This window comes from Bombina bombina, chromosome 3 (genome assembly GCF_027579735.1).
Source record: "Bombina bombina isolate aBomBom1 chromosome 3, aBomBom1.pri, whole genome shotgun sequence".
In the NCBI taxonomy this organism is placed as follows: domain Eukaryota; kingdom Metazoa; phylum Chordata; class Amphibia; order Anura; family Bombinatoridae; genus Bombina; species Bombina bombina.
The window spans coordinates 1,019,502,978-1,019,521,947 of NC_069501.1; the positions used below are offsets into that span (position 1 = coordinate 1,019,502,978).

The window sequence follows — 18,970 nt, forward strand, 5'->3', positions numbered from 1 at the left end:
ATCTGCAGACCAGATATAAAAAAGGCATTCTTGAATTGCGTTCGGGTCCTTTTTTTCCTGGGGTGATAGTTCCAGTTCCTTTAAGGGAATTATTCAAATCCGTTTGTGGTTCCCAAAAAAGAGGGAACTTTTCATCCTATTCTAGACCCTAAAATGTCTAAACAAGTTTCTCAGGGTGCCATCCTTCAAGATGGAAACTATTCGGTCAGTTTTTCCTTTGGTACAAAAAGGTCAGTTCATGACGACCATAGACCTGAAGGATGCGTATCTCCATTTCCCCATCCACAGGGATCTTTACAAGTACCTGAGATTCTCCTTTCTAGACAAACACTTTCAGTTTGTACCTCTTGCCACAGCTCCCAGAATTTTCTCAAAGGTTCTGGGGGCTCTCTTGGCAGTGATCAGGGCCTGGGGAATTACGGAAGCCCCCTACCTGGACAACATATTGGTTCAGGCGCCCTCTTTTCAACAAGCAAACTCTCATACAGAGATCTTGTTGTCTTTTCTACGTTCCCACGGATGGAGAGTGATTCTGGAAAAGTATTCCCTTGTTTTAGCTACAAGGGTGGCTTTTTTAGGGACCATAGTAGATTCTCTTTCTAAAAAGATTTTTCTGATAGAGGTCAGAAAATTAAAAATTCTTTCCTCATGCCTCTCTCTGCAGTCTACTGTTCGGCCATCAGTGGCTCAGTGTATGGAGGTGATTGGTCTGATGGTTGCTTCTATGGACATAATTTCCTTTGCTCAATTCCATTTGAGAACTCTGCAGTTATGCATGCTCAGACAATGGAATGGGGGATCATTCGGATCTGTCCGAGAGGATAGATCTAGTTCAGTCGACAAGTATCTGTCTCAGGGCACGAGACCTTCCTGGGTAATTGTAACCACGGACGCCAGCCTGCTGGGCTGGGAAGCAGTCTGGGACTTGTTAAAGGCTCAGGGACTATGGACTCGGGAGGACTCTCCCCATAAATATCTTGGAGTTGAAAGCGATTTACAATGCTCTGATAGCTTGTCTTCAGTTGTCCTTAGTTGTCCTTAGCCCGGTTTATCAGGTTCCAGTCGGACAATATCACCTCAGTGGCTTACATCAACCACCAGGGAGGAATGTGGAGTTCCTTAACATGAAGGAGCTGGCTCGGATTATTCAGTGGGCGGAAGCTCTCAATTTCTGTCTTTCTGCCATCCACATTCCAGGGGTGGACAACTGGGAAGCGGACTTCCTGAGCAGACAGACATTTCATACCGGGGAGTGGGCACTCCATCTGGAGGTGTTCTCCAGGTTAACCCTCAAATGGGGGATGTCGAAGTTGGATCTGATGGCGCCTCGGCAGAACGCCAAACTTCCAATGTACGGTTCATGGTTGAGAGATCCGCAAGCTGCCCTGATAGATGCTCTGGCGGTTCCTTGGGATTCCAGCCTGTCATATCTGTTTTCTCCATTTGCTTTCCTTCCACGAGTCATTACTCGTATCAAACAGGAGAGAGCATCGGTAAATCTAATAGCGCCTGCATGGCCTCACAGGATATAGTATTCAGACCTAGTAAAGATGTCTTCCCTTCTACCTTGGAGGCTGCCTCTGAGGAAGGACCTTCTAACTCAGGGTCCATTCCTTCATCCAAATCTTGTTTGTCTGAAGCTGACTGCTTGGAGATTGAACACCTAGTTCTGTCTAAGCATGGTTTTTCCGAGTTGGTCATTGAGACCAAGATTCAGGCTTGCAAGCCTGTTACTAGAATGATTTACCATAAGGTATGGCATAATACCTTTATTGGTGTGAATCCAAGGGCTACTTTTGGAGTAGGGTCAGGATTCCTATGATTTAGTCTTTTCTCCTTTAAGGTCTGGAGAAAGGATTGTCAGCCTGTTCTCTGAAGGGTCAGATTTCTGCCTTATCTATTTTGTTGCACAAGCCTCTGGCAAATGTGCCAGGCGTTAAATCCTTTTGTCATGCCCTGGCTAGAATCAGGCCTATGTTTAAGTCGGTTGCTCCTCCTTGGTGCCTTAATCTAGATCTAAAAGTTCTACAGCAGACTCCGTTTGAGCCATTTCATTCCATAGATATTGTTATTTTGGAAGGTTTTGTTTCTTTTGCTTGAAGAGTCTCGGAACTTTCAGCTTTGCAGTGTGATTTGCCTTATCTTTATTTTCATGCGGATAAGGCGGTTCTCCGTACTAAGTTGGGTTTTCTTCCTAAAGTGGTTTCTGATAGAAATTTTAATCAGGAAATTGTTGTTCCTTCTCTCTGTCCTAATCCTTCTTCTCATAAGGAATGTTTGTTGCACAACCTGGATGTTTTGCGTGCTCTAAAATTCTACCTGCAGACGACTAAGGATTTTCGTCAGTCTTCTGCCCTGTTTGTTTGTTTCTCTGGAAAGCGTAGCGGTCAGAAGGCTACTGCCACTTCTTTCTTTCTGGTTGAGAAGTATGATCCGTTTTACTTATGAGACTGCTGGACAACAGCCTCCTGAGAGAATTATGGCTCATTCCACTAGGACTGACCACGACCCCACCCTGTCTTTTAAGACCGTTATTATTGACTAAACCTCAGGCGCCTCTACACCTTTTGTGGTGGTCCTTTTTCCATTTTCCTTTGGTCTAATGACTGGGGATTATGGGTAGGGGAGTGACACTTAACAGCTTTGCTGTGGTTCTCTTTGCCTCCTCCTGCTGGCCAGGAGTGATATTCCCACTAGTAATGGATGACGTTGTGGACTCACCATATCTGGAAAGAAATTTATCAGGTAAGCATACATTTTGTTTTTCTTTCAAATGAGTAGTGAGTCCACGAGCTAGTTACTGATGGGATATACATTCCTAACAAGAGGGGGCAACGTTTCCCAAACCTCAATTGCATATAAATACACCTCCCACCTAAGTTTTAAAAACTTTGCCTCCTTAGGAGGTGGTGAAGCATGATGTGCTTGATTTATTCAGTGAAAGGTGCTTCTAAGCATATTGAAGCCCAGTTCCTCTTTAAGTGCAGTGTTTGTCTGAGGAATGTGAAGGGAGTATTGCCTGATGATGATACCATGTTTTCAGCTATGGAAAAGCTTTTCATAAGGTTCTCTGTAAATCGGTCGCAGGGATTCATCTGCTGCCTCCCTTAATAGATTGACAATCTACTCTTGGACCATTACCTCTGCTGATATGTTTCAGTACTGGTTTGGCTGTCTGCTATATGTGGATGGGTGTCTTATACAGTAAGTATATACTTTAATTATATAATACACTCTGAGCTATGGATTGGGCACTTTTTAACTAAAGTTGTTATGTATTGTTTGTATACATGCCTTGAGTCAGAAATCCAGTGTTTTTTTTTTTTTTTGTTTTTTTTTGTTTTTAGTGACTTAGCATCCTAATCCTATATAATAAAAGGCCAAGTGTGTTTGTCAGAAGCTGTCATGCGCAGTAGAGACTGCGTGCGAGGACAAACATATCTGGCCTTCCAACTGACCTGGTGTCGTGTGGTGGAGTGGGCGTGACCGGGCGTGTGCAGAGTGGGCGTGGCCGGACGGGTGCGGCGTGGACGTGCTGCGTGGGTGTGACCGGCCGTGGCGCGATTGGGGCTGGGCGGGGCCAGATGCCGAGAGACAGAGAGCTCTAAAGAGGGGGGACAGAGAGAGCAGAAGAGGGTGGATAGAGAGAGCAGAAGAGGGGGGATAGAGAGAGGGGGAGAGAGCGCGCAAAGGAGAGGAGCGAGAGAGCGCGCAAAGGAGAGGAGCGAGAGAGCGCGCAAAGGAGAGGAGCGAGAGAGCGCGCAAAGGAGAGGAGCGAGAGAGCGCGCAAAGGAGAGGAGCGAGAGAGCGCGCAAAGGAGAGGAGCGAGAGAGCGCGCAAAGGAGAGGAGCGAGAGAGCGCGCAAAGGAGAGGAGCGAGAGAGCGCGCAAAGGAGAGGAGCGAGAGAGCGCGCAAAGGAGAGGAGCGAGAGAGCGCGCAAAGGAGAGGAGCGAGAGAGCGCGCAAAGGAGAGGAGCGAGAGAGCGCGCAAAGGAGAGGAGCGAGAGAGCGCGCAAAGGAGAGGAGCGAGAGAGCGCGCAAAGGAGAGGAGCGAGAGAGCGCGCAAAGGAGAGGAGCGAGAGAGCGCGCAAAGGAGAGGAGCGAGAGAGCGCGCAAAGGAGAGGAGCGAGAGAGCGCGCAAAGGAGAGGAGCGAGAGAGCGCGCAAAGGAGAGGAGCGAGAGAGCGCGCAAAGGAGAGGAGCGAGAGAGCGCGCAAAGGAGAGGAGCGAGAGAGCGCGCAAAGGAGAGGAGCGAGAGAGCGCGCAAAGGAGAGGAGCGAGAGAGCGCGCAAAGGAGAGGAGCGAGAGAGCGCGCAAAGGAGAGGAGCGAGAGAGCGCGCAAAGGAGAGGAGCGAGAGAGAGCGCGCAAAGGAGAGGAGCGAGAGAGAGCGCGCAAAGGAGAGGAGCGGGAGAGAGCGCGCAAAGGAGAGGAGCGGGAGAGAGCGCGCAAAGGAGAGGAGGGAGAGAGAGCGCGCAAAGGAGAGGAGGGGGAGAGAGCGCGCAAAGGAGAGGAGGGGGAGAGAGCGCGCAAAGGAGAGGAGGGGGAGAGAGCGCGCAAACGTGAGGGAGGGAGAGAGAGCGCGCAAACGTGAGGGAGGGAGAGAGAGCGCGCAAACGTGAGGGAGGGAGAGAGATCGCGCAAACGTGAGGGAGGGAGAGAGAACGCGCAAACGTGAGGGAGGGAGAGAGAGCGCGCAAACGTGAGGGAGGGAGAGAGAGCGCGCAAACGTGAGGGAGGGAGAGAGAGCGCGCAAACGTGAGGGAGGGAGAGAGCGCGCGCAAACGTAAGGGAGGGAGAGAGAGCGCGCAAACGTGAGGGAGGGAGAGAGCGCGCAAACGTGAGGGAGAGAGAGCGCGCAAACGGGAGGGAGGGAGAGAGAGCGATCAAACGTGAGGGAGGGGAGAGAGAGCGATCAAACGTGAGGGAGGGGAGAGAGAGCGATCAAACGTGAGGGAGGGGAGAGAGAGCGATCAAACGTGAGGGAGGGGAGAGAGAGCGATCAAACGTGAGGGAGGGGAGAGAGAGCGATCAAACGTGAGGGAGGGGGAGAGAGAGCGATCAAACGTGAGGGAGGGGGAGAGAGAGCGATCAAACGTGAGGGGGGGGAGAGAGAGCGATCAAACGTGAGGGGGGGGGGAGAGAGAGCGAGCAAACGTGAGGGGGGGGGGAGAGAGAGCGAGCAAACGTGAGGGGGGGGGAGAGAGAGCAAGGGGTGGGACCGCTGTACTTATTTTTAGGACTAGTTTAAAAATAAATTATTATTATAAGTATTACAGTATCTCACAAAAGTGAGTACAACCCTCAGATTTTTGTAAATATTTTATATCTTCATGTGACAACACTGAAGAAATGACACTTAGAGCTTTCATGCAGGATTTTACGAATTGTTTTTTTTTTTTATTATAAATTTTCGCTCTTTCCCATTCTCTCAAGCCTGTTATATAATCATATATAGGAGCATGGATATAAATTTGCAGATTTTTTTCTTTTTTTTTCTTTCAAATTTCGTTTTTTTTGCAATTATGTCTCAAACTGAGCCTGGCTCTGATGTTACCATATGACTTGAGCTGCCTGGGCACGTATCTACCAAGCCAAGTGTGTTTGTTGTATTAAAACTGATTTAAATTCTTCAGCTCAATTATGTGGCTCTTGTTTTGAAAAATTGTTAAATGAACAATATACACTAGAATTTTTATTGTTATATAAAGAATTGATTATCCCTTTATTACCCATTCCCTAGTTTTGCATAACCAACACAGTGATATAAATATACTTTTCTCTTGTAAGGTGTATCCAGTCCACGGATCATCCATTACTTGTGGGATATTCTCATTCCCAACAGGAAGTTGCAAGAGGAAACCCACAGCAGAGCTGTAATATAGCTCCTCCCCTAACTGTCATAGTCGGTCATTCTCTTGCAACTCTCAACAAGCAAGGGCGTTGTAGGAGAGAGTGGTTAAATATAGCTAGTTTATTTTCTTCAATCAAAAGTTTGTTATTTTTAAATAGTACCGGAGTTGTGCTATTTTTCCTCAGGCAGTAAATAGAAGAAGAATCTGCCTGAGGTTTCTATGATCTTAGCAGGTTGTAACTAAAATCCATTGCTGTTCTCACATATGTCTGAGGGGATTACACAGATGAGGTAAAACTTCAGCGATAGAATGGCGTGCAGTTTATTCTGCTATCAGGTATGTGCAGTTATAATTTTTTCTAGAGATGGAAAACACTAGAAAATGCTGCTGATACCGGATTAATGTAAGTTAAGCCTGAATACAGTGATTTAATAACGACTGGTATCATGCTTACTCCCAGGGGTAATACCCTTATAAAAATGCAATATAAAACGTTTGCTGGCATGTTTAATCGTTTTTTTATATGCTTTGGTGATAAAACTTTATTGGGGCCTAGTTTTTTCCACATGGCTGGCTTAAATTTTGCCTAGAAACAGTTTCCTGAGGCTTTCCACTGTTGTAATATAAAAGTTAGTTGGTGCAGTTAAATTTACAAACTGTGACATCCAGCTTCCCTCAAAGGCCCTCTGAATGCTATAGGACATCTCTAAAGGGCCCAAAGGCTTTCCAAAGTCGTTTATTGGGGGAAGGTAGGGCTACAGCTTGCTGTGGCAGTTGGTTGTAACAGTTAAAAAACGTCTATTTCTCCAACATTGGTGTGTCCGGTCCACGGCGTCATCCTTACTTGTGGGATATTCTCTTCCCCAACAGGAAATGGCAAAGAGTCCCAGCAAAGCTGGCCACATAGTCCCTCCTAGGCTCCGCCCACCCCAGTCATTCTCTTTGTCGTTGCACAGGCAACATCTCCACGGAGATGGTTAAGAGTTTTTTGGTGTTTAAATGTAGTTTTTATTCTTCTATCAAGTGTTTGTTATTTTAAAATAGTGCTGGTATGTACTATTTACTCTGAAACAGAAAAGGATGAAGATTTCTGTTTGTAAGAGGAAGATGATTTTAGCAGACAGTAACTAAAATCGATTGCTGTTTCCACATAGGACTGTTGAGATGAAGTAACTTCAGTTGGGGGAAACAGCAGACTTTTTCTGCTTAAGGTATGACTAGCCATATTTCTAACAAGACTGTGTAATGCTGGAAGGCTGTCATTTCCCCTCATGGGGACCGGTAAGCCATTTTCTTAGTCAAACAAACAGATTAAAGGGCTTAATATGGGCTAAAAAACTGGTAGACATTTTTATGGGCTAAATCGATTGCTTTATTTGGGCATATTATTCAGATTTAGGCTAACAATTGGCATTTATAATCTTGGGGAACGCTTATAAAACGGCAGGCACTGTGTTGGTCACCTTTTTCAGTCAGGGGGCCTTTATAGTTATAGACTGAGCCTCATTTTCGCGCCATTAATGCGCAGTTGTTTTTTGAGAGCAGGGCATGCAGATGCATGTGTGAGGATCTAAAAATCTCTGAAAAAGCTTCTAGAAGGCGTCATTTGGTATCGTATTCCCCTCAGGGCTTGGTTGGGTCTTAGCAAAGACTATAGCTGGGACTGTAGGGGTTAAATTTAAAAACGGCTCCGGTTCTGTTATTTTAAGGGTTAAAGCTCTGAAATTTGGTGTGCAATACTTTTAAGGCTTTAAGACACTGTGGTGAAATTTTGGTAATTTATGAACGATTCCTTCATACTTTTTCACATATTCCAATCTGTTCGTAGTTCCCAAAAAAGAGGGAACGTTCAGACCAATTTTGGATTTGAAGATCCTAAACAAATTTCTCAGGGTACCATCGTTCAAAATGGAAACTATTCGAACGATTCTACCCACCATCCAGGAAAGTCAATTTATGACTACCGTGGATCTAAAGGATGCGTACCTACATATTCCTATCCACAAAGAACATCATCAGTTCCTAAGGTTCGCTTTTCTGGACAAACATTACCAGTTTGTGGCCCTCCCATTCGGATTAGCCACTGCTCCAAGGATTTTCACAAAGGTGCTAGGGTCCCTTCTAGCGGTTCTAAGACCAAGGGGCATTGCAGTAGTACCTTACTTGGACGACATTCTAATACAAGCGTCGTCCCTGTCAAAAGCAAAGGCTCATACGGACATCGTTCTAGCCTTTCTCAGATCTCACGGATGGAAGGTGAACAAAGAAAAAAGTTCTCTGTCCCCGTCAACAAGAGTTCCCTTCTTGGGAACAATAATAGATTCCTTAGAAATGAGGATTTTTCTGACAGAGGTCAGAAAATCAAAACTTCTAAGCTCTTGTCAAGTGCTTCATTCTGTTCCTCATCCTTCCATAGCGCAGTGCATGGAAGTAGTAGGATTGATGGTTGCAACAATGGACATAGTTCCTTTTGCACGAATTCATCTAAGACCATTACAACTGTGCATGCTCAAACAGTGGAATGGGGATTATACAGACTTGTCTCCAATGATTCAAGTAGATCAAAAGACCAGAGATTCACTCCGTTGGTGGCTGACCCTGGACCATCTGTCCCAGGGAATGAGCTTCCGCAGGCCAGGGTGGGTCATTGTCACAACCGACGCCAGTCTAGGGGGCTGGGGCGCGGTCTGGGAATCCCTGAAAGCTCAGGGTCTATGGTCTCGGGAAGAGTCTCTTCTCCCGATAAACATTCTGGAACTGAGAGCGATATCCAATGCTCTCAGAGCTTGGCCTCAACTAGCAAAGGCCAAATTCATAAGGTTCCAATCAGACAACATGACGACCGTTGCATATATCAATCATCAGGGGGGAACAAAGAGTTCCCTGGCGATGAAAGAAGTGACCAAAATAATTCAATGGGCGGAGGATCACTCCTGCCACTTGTCTGCGATCCACATCCCAGGAGTGGAAAATTGGGAAGCGGATTTTCTGAGTTGTCAGACATTCCATCCGGGGGAGTGGGAACTCCATCCGGAAATCTTTGCCCAAATAACTCAATTATGGGGCATTCCAGACATGGATCTGATGGCGTCTTGTCAGAACTTCAAGGTTCCTTGCTACGGGTCCAGATCCAGGGATCCCAAGGCGACTCTAGTAGATGCACTAGTAGCACCTTGGACCTTCAACCTAGCTTATGTATTCCCACCGTTTCCTCTCATTCCCAGGCTGGTAGCCAGGATCAATCAGGAGAGGGCCTCGGTGATCTTGATAGCTCCTGCGTGGCCACGCAGGACTTGGTATGCAGACCTGGTGAATATGTCATCGGCTCCACCATGGAAGCTACCTTTGAGACAGGACCTTCTTGTTCAGGGTCCATTCGAACATCCAAATCTGGTCTCCCTCCAACTGACGGCTTGGAGATTGAACGCTTGATTCTATCAAAGCGTGGGTTTTCAGATTCTGTTATAGATACTCTGGTTCAGGCCAGAAAACCTGTAACTAGAAAAATTTACCATAAAATATGGAAAAAATATATCTGTTGGTGTGAATCCAAAGGATTCCCATGGAATAAGATAAAAATTCCTAAGATTCTCTCCTTTCTACAAGAAGGTTTGGAGAAAGGATTATCTGCAAGTTCTCTAAAGGGACAGATCTCTGCTTTATCTGTCTTATTACACAAAAGACTGGCAGCTGTGCCAGATGTTCAAGCTTTTGTTCAGGCTCTGGTTAGGATCAAGCCTGTTTACAGACCTTTGACTCCTCCCTGGAGTCTAAATCTAGTTCTTTCAGTTCTTCAAGGGGTTCCGTTTGAACCTTTACATTCCATAGATATTAAGTTACTATCTTGGAAAGTTTTGTTTTTAGTTGCAATTTCTTCTGCTAGAAGAGTTTCAGAGTTATCTGTTCTGCAGTGTTCTCCGCCCTATCTGGTGTCCCATGCAGATAAGGTGGTTTTGCGTACTAAGCCTGGTTTTCTTCCTAAGGTTGTTTCTAACAAAAATATTAACCAGGAGATAGTTGTACCTTCTTTGTGTCCGAATCCAGTTTCAAAGAAGGAACGTTTGTTACACAATTTGGACGTTGTCCGTGCTCTACAGTTCTATTTAGAGGCTACTAAAGATTTCAGACAAACATCTTCCTTGTTTGTTGTTTATTCTGGTAAAATGAGAGGTCAAAAAGCGACTTCTACCTCTCTTTCCTTTTGGCTTAAAAGTATTATCCGATTGGCTTATGAGACTGCCGGACGGCAACCTCCTGAAAAAATTACAGCTCACTCCACTAGGGCTGTGGCTTCCACATGGGCCTTCAAGAACGAGGCTTCTGTTGACCAGATATGTAAGGCAGCGACTTGGTCTTCACTGCACACTTTTGCCAAATTTTACAAATTTGATACTTTTGCTTCTTCGGAGGCTATTTTTGGGAGAAAGGTTTTGCAAGCTGTGGTGCCTTCCGTTTAGGTAACCTGATTTGCTCCCTCCCTTCATCCGTGTCCTAAAGCTTTGGTATTGGTTCCCACAAGTAAGGATGACGCCGTGGACCGGACACACCAATGTTGGAGAAAACAGAATTTATGCTTACCTGATAAATTACTTTCTCCAACGGTGTGTCCGGTCCACGGCCCGCCCTGGTTTTTTAATCAGGTCTGATGAATTATTTTCTCTAACTACAGTCACCACGGTACCATATGGTTTCTCCTATATATATTTCCTCCTGTCCGTCGGTCGAATGACTGGGGTGGGCGGAGCCTAGGAGGGACTATGTGGCCAGCTTTGCTGGGACTCTTTGCCATTTCCTGTTGGGGAAGAGAATATCCCACAAGTAAGGATGACGCCGTGGACCGGACACACCGTTGGAGAAAGTAATTTATCAGGTAAGCATAAATTCTGTTTTCGTTTTTTGATCCGTTTTTTGAACTAAGGGGTTAATCATCCATTTGCAAGTGGGTGCAATGCTCTGCTAGTCTATTACATACACTGTAAACATTTTGTTTGATTTACTGCATTTTTTCACTGTTTTTCAAATTCTGACAAAATTTGTTTCTCTTAAAGGCACAGTACCTTTTTTTTATATTTGCTTGTTAACTTGATTTAAAGTGTTTTCCAAGCTTGCTAGTCTCATTGCTAGTCTGTATAAACATGTCTGACATAGAAGAAACTCCTTGTTCATTATGTTTAAAAGCCATGGTGGAACCCCCTCTTAGAATGTGTACCAAATGTACTGATTTCATTTTAGGCAATAAAGATCATTTTCTGTCTTTTAAAAATTTTTATCACCAGAGGAATCTGACGACGGGAAAGTTATGCCGACTAACTTTCCCCACGTGTCAGACCCTTTGACTCCCGCTTAAGGGACTCACGCTCAAATGGCGCCAAGTACATCTAGGGCGCCCATAGCGTTTACTTTACAAGACATGGCGGCAGTCATGGATAATACACTGTCAGCGGTATTAGCCAGACTACCTGAACTTAGAGGTAAGCGAGATAGCTCTGGGGTGAGACAAAATGCAGAGCATACTGACGCTTTAAGAACCATGTCTGATACTGCCTCACAATATGCAGAAGCTGAGGAAAGAGAGCTTCAGTCAGTGGGTGATGTTAATGACTCAGGAAAGATACCTGATTCTAATATTTCTACATTTAAATTTAAGCTTGAACACCTCCGCGTGTTGCTTAGGGAGGTTTTAGCTGCTCTGAATGACTGTGATTCCATTGCAGTGCCAGGGAAATTGTGTAGACTGGATAAATACTTGCAGTGCCGGTGTGTACTGATGTTTTTCCAATACCTTAAAGGTTTACAAAAATTATTAATAAGGAATGGGATAGACCAGTTGTGCCGTTCTCTTCCCCTCCTATTTTTAGAAAAATGTTTCCAATAGACGCCACCACACGGGACTTATGGCAGACAGTCCCTAAGGTGGAGGGAGCAGTTTCTACGCTAGCAAAGCGTACTACTATCCCTGTCGAGGACAGTTGTGCTTTTTTAGATCCAATGGATAAAAAATTAGGTTACCTTAAGAAAATATTTATTCAACAAGGTTTTATCCTACAGCCCCTTGCATGCATTGCCCCTGTCACTGCTGCTGCGCGTACTGGTTTGAGTCTCTGGTAGAGGCTTTACAGGTAGCGACTCCATTGGATGACATACTTGGCAAACTTAGAGCACTTAAGCTAGCCAATTCTTTACTTTCTGATGCCATTGTTCATTTGACTAAACTAACGGCTAAGAATTCTGGTTTTGCTATACAGGCGCGCAGAGCGCTATGGCTTAAATCATGGTCAGCTGACGTGACTTCAAAATCTAAGCTACTTAACATTCCCTTTAAGGGGCAGACCCTATTCGGGCCTGGTTTGAAGGAGATTATTGCTGATATCACTGGAGGAAAAGGTCATGCTCTTCCTCAGGACAGGTCCAAATCTAGGGCCAAACAGTCTAATTTTCGTGCCTTTCAAAACTTCAAGGCAGGTGCGGCATCAACTTCCTCTAATAATAAACAAGAGGGAACTTTTGCTCAATCCAAGACGGTCTGGAGACCAAACCAGACCTGGAAAAAAGGTAAGCAGGTCAAAAAAGCCTGCTGCTGCCTCTAAGACAGCATGAAGGAACGGCCCCCTATCCGGTAATGGATTTAGTAGGGGACAGACTTTCACTCTTCGCCCAGGCGTGGGCAATAGAGATGTTCAGGATCCCTGTGCTTTGGAAATTATATCCCAGGGATATCTTCTGGACTTCAAAGCTTCCCCCCCAAAAGGGAGATTTCACCTTTCACAATTATCTGCACACCAGATAAAGAGAGAGGCATTCTTACACTGTGTACGAGACCTCCTAGTTATGGGAGTGATCCATCCAGTTCCAAAGGAGGAACAGGGACAGGGTTTTTACTCAAATCTGTTTGTGGTTCGCAAAAAAGAGGGAACCTTCAGACCAATTTTGGATCTAAAGATCTTAAACAAATTCCTCAAAGTTCCGTCGTTCAAGATGGAAACTATTCGTACCATCCTACCACTGATCCAGGAGGGTCAATATATGAGTACAGTGGATCTAAAGGATGCTTATCTTCACATTCCGATACACAAAGATCATCATCGGTTTCTCAGGTTTGCCTTTCAAGACAGGCATTACCAGTTGTAGCTCTTCCCTTTGGATTAGCTACAGCCCCAAGAATCTTTACAAAGGTTCTAGGGTCGCTTATGGCGGTCCTAAGGCCGCGGGGCATAGCAGTAGCCCCTTATTTAGACGACATCCTGATACAGGCGTCAAACTTCCAAATTGCCAAGTCTCATACGGACGTAGTACTGGCATTTCTGAGGTCGCATGGGTGGAAAGTGAACGAGGAAAAGAGTTCTCTATCCCCACTCACAAGAGTTTCCTTTCTAGGGACTCTGATAGATTCTGTAGAAATTAAAATTCACCTGACGGAGTCCGGGTTATCAAAGCTTCTAAATTCCTGCCGGGTTCTTCATTCCATTCCGCGCCCTTCGGTGACTCAGTGTATGGAAGTAATCGGCTTAATGGTAGCGGCAATGGACATAGTGCCGTTTGCACGCTTACATCTCAGACCGCTGCAACTATGCATGCTCAGTCAGTGGAGCGGGGGATTACACAGATTTGTCCCCTCAACTGAATCTGGACCAAGAGACCAGGGATTCTTTTCCCTGGTAGCTATCTCGGGTCCATCTGTCCAAAGGTATGACCTTTCGCAGGCCAGATTGGACAATTGTAACAACAAATGAAAGCCTTCTAGGTTGGGGTGCAGTCTGGAACTCCCTGAAGGCTCAGGGATTGTGGACTCAGGAGGAGTCTCTCCTTCCAATAAATATTCTTGAACTAAGAGCGATATTCAAGGCTCTTCAGGCTTGGCCTCAGTTAGCAACTCTGAGGTACATCAGATTTCAGTCGGACAACATCACGACTGTAGCTTACATCAACCATCAAGGGGGAACAAGAAGTTCCCTAGAGATGTTAGAAGTTTAAAAAATAATTCACTGGGCAGAGATTCACTCTTGCCACCTATCAGCTATCCATATCCCAGGTGTAGAGCACTGGGAGGCGGATTTTCTAAGTCGTCAGACTTTTCATCCGGGAGAGTGGGAACTCCATCCGGAGGTATTTGCACAACTGATTCATCGTTGGGGCAAACCAGAACTGGATATCATGGCGTCTCGCCAGAACGGCAAGCTTCCGTGTTACGGATCCAGGTCCAGGGATCCCAAGGCGACACTGATAGATGCTCTAGCAGCGCCCTGGTCTTTCAACCTGGCTTCTGTGTTTCCACCGTTTCCTCTGCTCCCTAGACTGATTGCCAAGATCAAGCAGGAGAGAGCATCGGTGATTCTGATAGCACCTGCGTGGCCACGCAGGACCTGGTATGCAGATCTAGTGGACATGTCATCCTTTCCACCATGGTCTCTGCTTCTGAGACAGGACCTTCTACTTCAGGGTCCTTCCAACCATCCAAATCTAATTTCTCTGCGGCTGACTGCCTAGAGATTGAACGCTGGATTTTATCAAAGCGTGGCTTCTCCGAGTCAGTTATTGATACCTTAATACAGGCACGAAAGCCTGTCACCAGGAAAATTTACCATAAGCTATGGCGTGGATATCTTTATTGGTGTGAATCCAAGGGTTACTCATGGAGTAAGGTCAGGATTCCTAGGATATTATCTTTTCTCCAAGAAGGTTTGGAAAAAGGATTGTCAGCTAGTTAAGCGTCTGGCAGATGTTCCAGACGTTCAGGCTTTTTGTCAGGCTTTAGTTAGAATCAAGCCTGTGTTTAAACCGGTTGCTCCACCATGGAGCTTAAACTTGGTTCTTAAGGTTCTTCAAGAAGTTCCGTTTGAACCTCTTCATTCCATAGATATCAAACTTTTATCTTGGAAAGTCCTTTTTTTGGTAGCTATTTCCTCGGCTCGTAGAGTCTCAGTTATCTGCCTTACAATGTGATTCTCCTTATCTGATTTTTCATACGGATAAGGTAGTCCTGCGTACCAATCTGGGTTCTTACCTAAGGTGGTATCTAACAAGAATATCAATCAAGAGATTGTTGTTCCATCCTTGTGTTACACAATCTGGACGTGTTCCGTAAGTTTTACTTACAAGCTACTAAAGATTTTCGTCAAACATCTGCTTGGTTTGTTGTCTACTCTGGACAGAGGAGAGGTCAAAAGGCTTCGGCAACCTCTCCTTCTTTTTGGCTAGGAAGCTTAATCCGCTTAGCCTATGAGACTGCTGGACAGCAGCCTCCTGAAAGGATTACAGCTCATTCCACTAGAGCTGTGGCTTCCACTTGGGCCTTTAAAAATGAGGCTTCTTTTGAACAGATTTGCAAGGCGGCGACTTGGTCTTCGCTTCATACTTTTTCAAAATTTTGCAAATTTGATACTTTTGCTTCTTCGGAGGCTATATTTGGGAGAAAGGTTTTACAGGCAGTGTTTCCTTCCATTTAAGTTCCTGCCTTGTCCCTCCCTTCATCCGTGTACTTTAGCTTTGGTATTGGTATCCCACAAGTAATGGATGATCCGTGGACTGGATACACCTTACAAGAGAAAACACAATTTATACTTACCTGATAAATTTATTTCTCTTGTGGTGTATCCAGTCCACGGCCCGCCCTGTCATTTTAAGGCAGGTAATTTTTAAATTTAAACTACAGTAACCACTGCACCCTATGGTTCCTCCTTTCTCGGCTTGTTTTCGGTCGAATGACTGGCTATGACAGTTAGGGGAGGAGCTATATTGCAACTCTGCTGTGGGTTTCCTCTTGCAACTTCCTGTTGGGAATGAGAATATCCCACAAGTAATGGATGATCCGTGGACTGGATACACCACAAGAGAAATAAATTTATCAGGCAAGTATAAATTGTGTTTTTACCTCTGTGATTATCTTGTATCTAAGCCTCTGCAAACTGTCCCATTATTTGAGTTCTTTTGACCGACAGACATAGATTTTAGCCAACCAGTGCTGGCTCATAGGAGCTCCATATGCGTGAGCAAAGTGTTATCTATATGGCACTCATGAACTAACACCCTCTAGTGGTGAAAAACTGTAAAAGAGGGTCAAAGAGGCGGCCTCCAAGGGCTTAGAAATTAGCATATGAACCTCCTAGGTTTAGCTTTCAACTAAGAATACCAAAAGAACAAAGCAAAATTGGTGATAAAAGTAAATTGTAAAATTGTTTAAAATTACTTGCCCTATCTGAATCATGAAAGTTTATTTTGGACTAGACTGGCCCTTTAAATGCTGATAATATATCTGAGAAAAACATACACCCACTGTTATTCCATCTCAGTCTAATGTACATAGCATTACTGCAGAAATTTAAGATTTTATTGCTGCAGCTATACAGAAGGCAATGACTGGTATTTAGCTTTCAAATAAGAGTAAAGTTTCCTAAATCTAGTTTTCCTAAATCTTGTGAATTAAGTTCTAACCTTCAGCATACTGATGTATCCTCTACTGAGGGGGTTTCCTCTGTTTCAGAGGATGTTACGTCAGAGACCGATATAGACAAATCTTTTTGTCTATATCACCAGAGGATTCTTATAAGATATGCAAATTAGACTTACAATATCATGCTTTTGGCTTCCAGTACTGTGTTTGACCACAGCGATCCCCTTGTGAGGTAGAAGCAGCAAACACAAAACCACTTCTGTTTTCTGGGGAAAGTAAGCGGGGATACTTGCCTGGATGTGCTGATTGCCTATTCAAGAACTCTATAGCTCTTATTGTTATGAAATGAAGGATTTTAAACTCGCTCTTTTATCCCACCATAACTTAAAGTAATATTACTTTACAGGTTATAATTTGTACAGTAATCAGATTGTGCCTGGTGTCATGACAACAAGAAAACATTTTCTCTTATTTTGCGGAAATTTTTTATTTTTTTAAATAAATTATGTGACTTAAACCCTGGGGCCCTGAATAAAATCACTGATAGCTGTGAAAATTGTTTATTTACTTCTAGGTGAACAAAAAATCTTGTTCTTTCTCCCATCCTGTAACCCTTTATTGTTTTTATAATTACATTTAGTTGTACCGAGCTGTGGTATTTATCATTCATGCAGTTCTAAGTTAATAGTAGTATAGGTTATGTCTTCCCCCTGCACCTAAGAGAGATACTACAGAAAGCTCTGTGTATGACATAAATAAGCTAACAGAGGGCACCTGATGTTATCAAGCTGCTGAGGTTTGCTCCTCAGGTGTTAGCTTCTCTGCCATTATTATACAGTTTCTTGCTCAAAGGAACATGAAACTCAATTTTTCTTTCATGATTCAGCTACAGCATGCAGTATTCAACAACTTTCCAATTGACTTCTATTATCAAATTTGCCTCATTCTCTTGGTGCCCTTTGCTAAAGGAGCAGCAGTACACTTTAAAATGGTCTGCTTTGTCTGAATCACAAAAGAACATTGTTGGATTTCATATCCGTTTAAGTGCACTAATCTCAAAGGATTAGCAACTGCATTGGATATATTTATTGTTTTTGGGTCTTGTTACAAAAACATTTGTTATTTTGTTTTTATATAGTTATAATATTTGTATTGGCAATATTTAAATGTGTTCCACATCTACATCTATTTTAAATTTGCTCTTACATTTTTTTTTTTAAGAACCTGAATCATCATTGGAATCACAAAACCTTGAAGAGGAACACAGACAAGACCTGGATGATACAGATTTTTGGAATAGAGTTTTAAGACCACAAGACAGAGAGGCACAGACTGCAGAAACAGATAACACGGTAAACAAATTTAACTTTTTTCTTAGCTGGATCTTGTACCTCTTTCCACATAGAGGAATTAATGTGTTCAGTAACATGTTTAACTGAGAAGTTCTTGTCCACAATCTTAATAAATGATTATTATACAATTAGATTGAATAATTAATGGGACAGTAAACACCAGAATTTATGTTTAAAATTGAAGATAATCCCTTTATTACAAATTCCCCAATTTTGCATAACCAACACAGTTATAATAATATACGTTTTACCTCTTTGATTACCTTGTATCTAAGCCTCTATAAACTGCCCCCTTATTTCAGTTCTTTTAACAGACTTGCATTTTTAGCCAATCAGTGCTGGGTGGGGGGGTGACCCGCAAAGTGCCTGTTAATGATGATGTGTCTCCCATAGGATATAATTAAAAGCACTACATCAGCTAAACATCACCACTTGTCGGCATTTTCTGTGGACGGGGCGTATTTGAATTGTTTCTACACAGAGCAGACAGTTCGCTTACTGAAACCAAAAACTGTTTCTGTGTCCGAACACTTCAAATAATGCCTGTGGGACCTTACTCTAACTACACCTACTCTAGCTGCCTTACACTGTAAAATCTGGCCACTGAAAAGGTGGCGAGACAAACCTGTCTGACAACCTACTTGAAACCTGTACTTCAGAGATTGGAATATATTGCACTGCTGGTGATATATCCCATTCAAAGTACAGGTTACTCCCCCTGGAACGCCCAACTAACTCACTAATACTGCCTACACCTATGTCACGTCTTAACTACACTCTCCTGAAATGGGTGGGAGGTTACTTTTATTTTAGAATGGTGTAGTATTTTTTTTAAAAAGAGCTTTGACACTTTAGGACAATGCCCAACAAAAAGTCATAAGGGCTATTCTTATAGTAACCGTTGGTGTTTGTTTAGGTTTTTTATTTTGGGGTGTTTTTTGTTTTCTGTAATGTTAGGTTTTGTTATTTTTGTAAATTTAGTTAAGTAGTGCAGGGGTAGTTAGCATTGGGGGGTTTGTGGCAGTGTAGGATTTAATAGGTTAGGGGGTATTGGCAGTATAGGGGCTAAGTAGTTTAGGGGTGTTTGTGGTGGACTATTGGCGGTATTAGGGTTAGTGCAGGGTTGATTTGTGGTGGTGGGTTATGGAGGTTTAGGGGTACATAGGTATAGTTCAAGAATCAGGCAGCACTCCCAAATCTCACTCAGCAATCCTTTTTACAGGGTTCTACCTCTCAGAGCTTTCCCCTTGCTCCAGTATAATCCAGTAGACTAAACCAGGCAAGCTGCTCTCACTGAATCAGTGGTTAAAAAGCTTTATTAGCATGAAAACATAAAGCAATGTTGGAACATTTTTAATATCGGCTAATTTTAGCTTAATA

At 43.9% G+C, this 18,970-nt stretch overlaps 1 protein-coding gene across 1 annotated transcript in view; it reads left to right on the top strand.

Annotated features, from left to right (window-relative positions):
- OS9 (OS9 endoplasmic reticulum lectin) overlaps nucleotides 1-18,970 on the top strand; it is a gene marked incomplete in the record, with an annotated part of 610,958 nt that overhangs the window by 172,658 nt on the left and 419,330 nt on the right. The window contains 1 exon segment of the mRNA XM_053708203.1: nucleotides 17,460-17,590. Coding sequence (XP_053564178.1) covers nucleotides 17,460-17,590 — 131 coding nt within the window.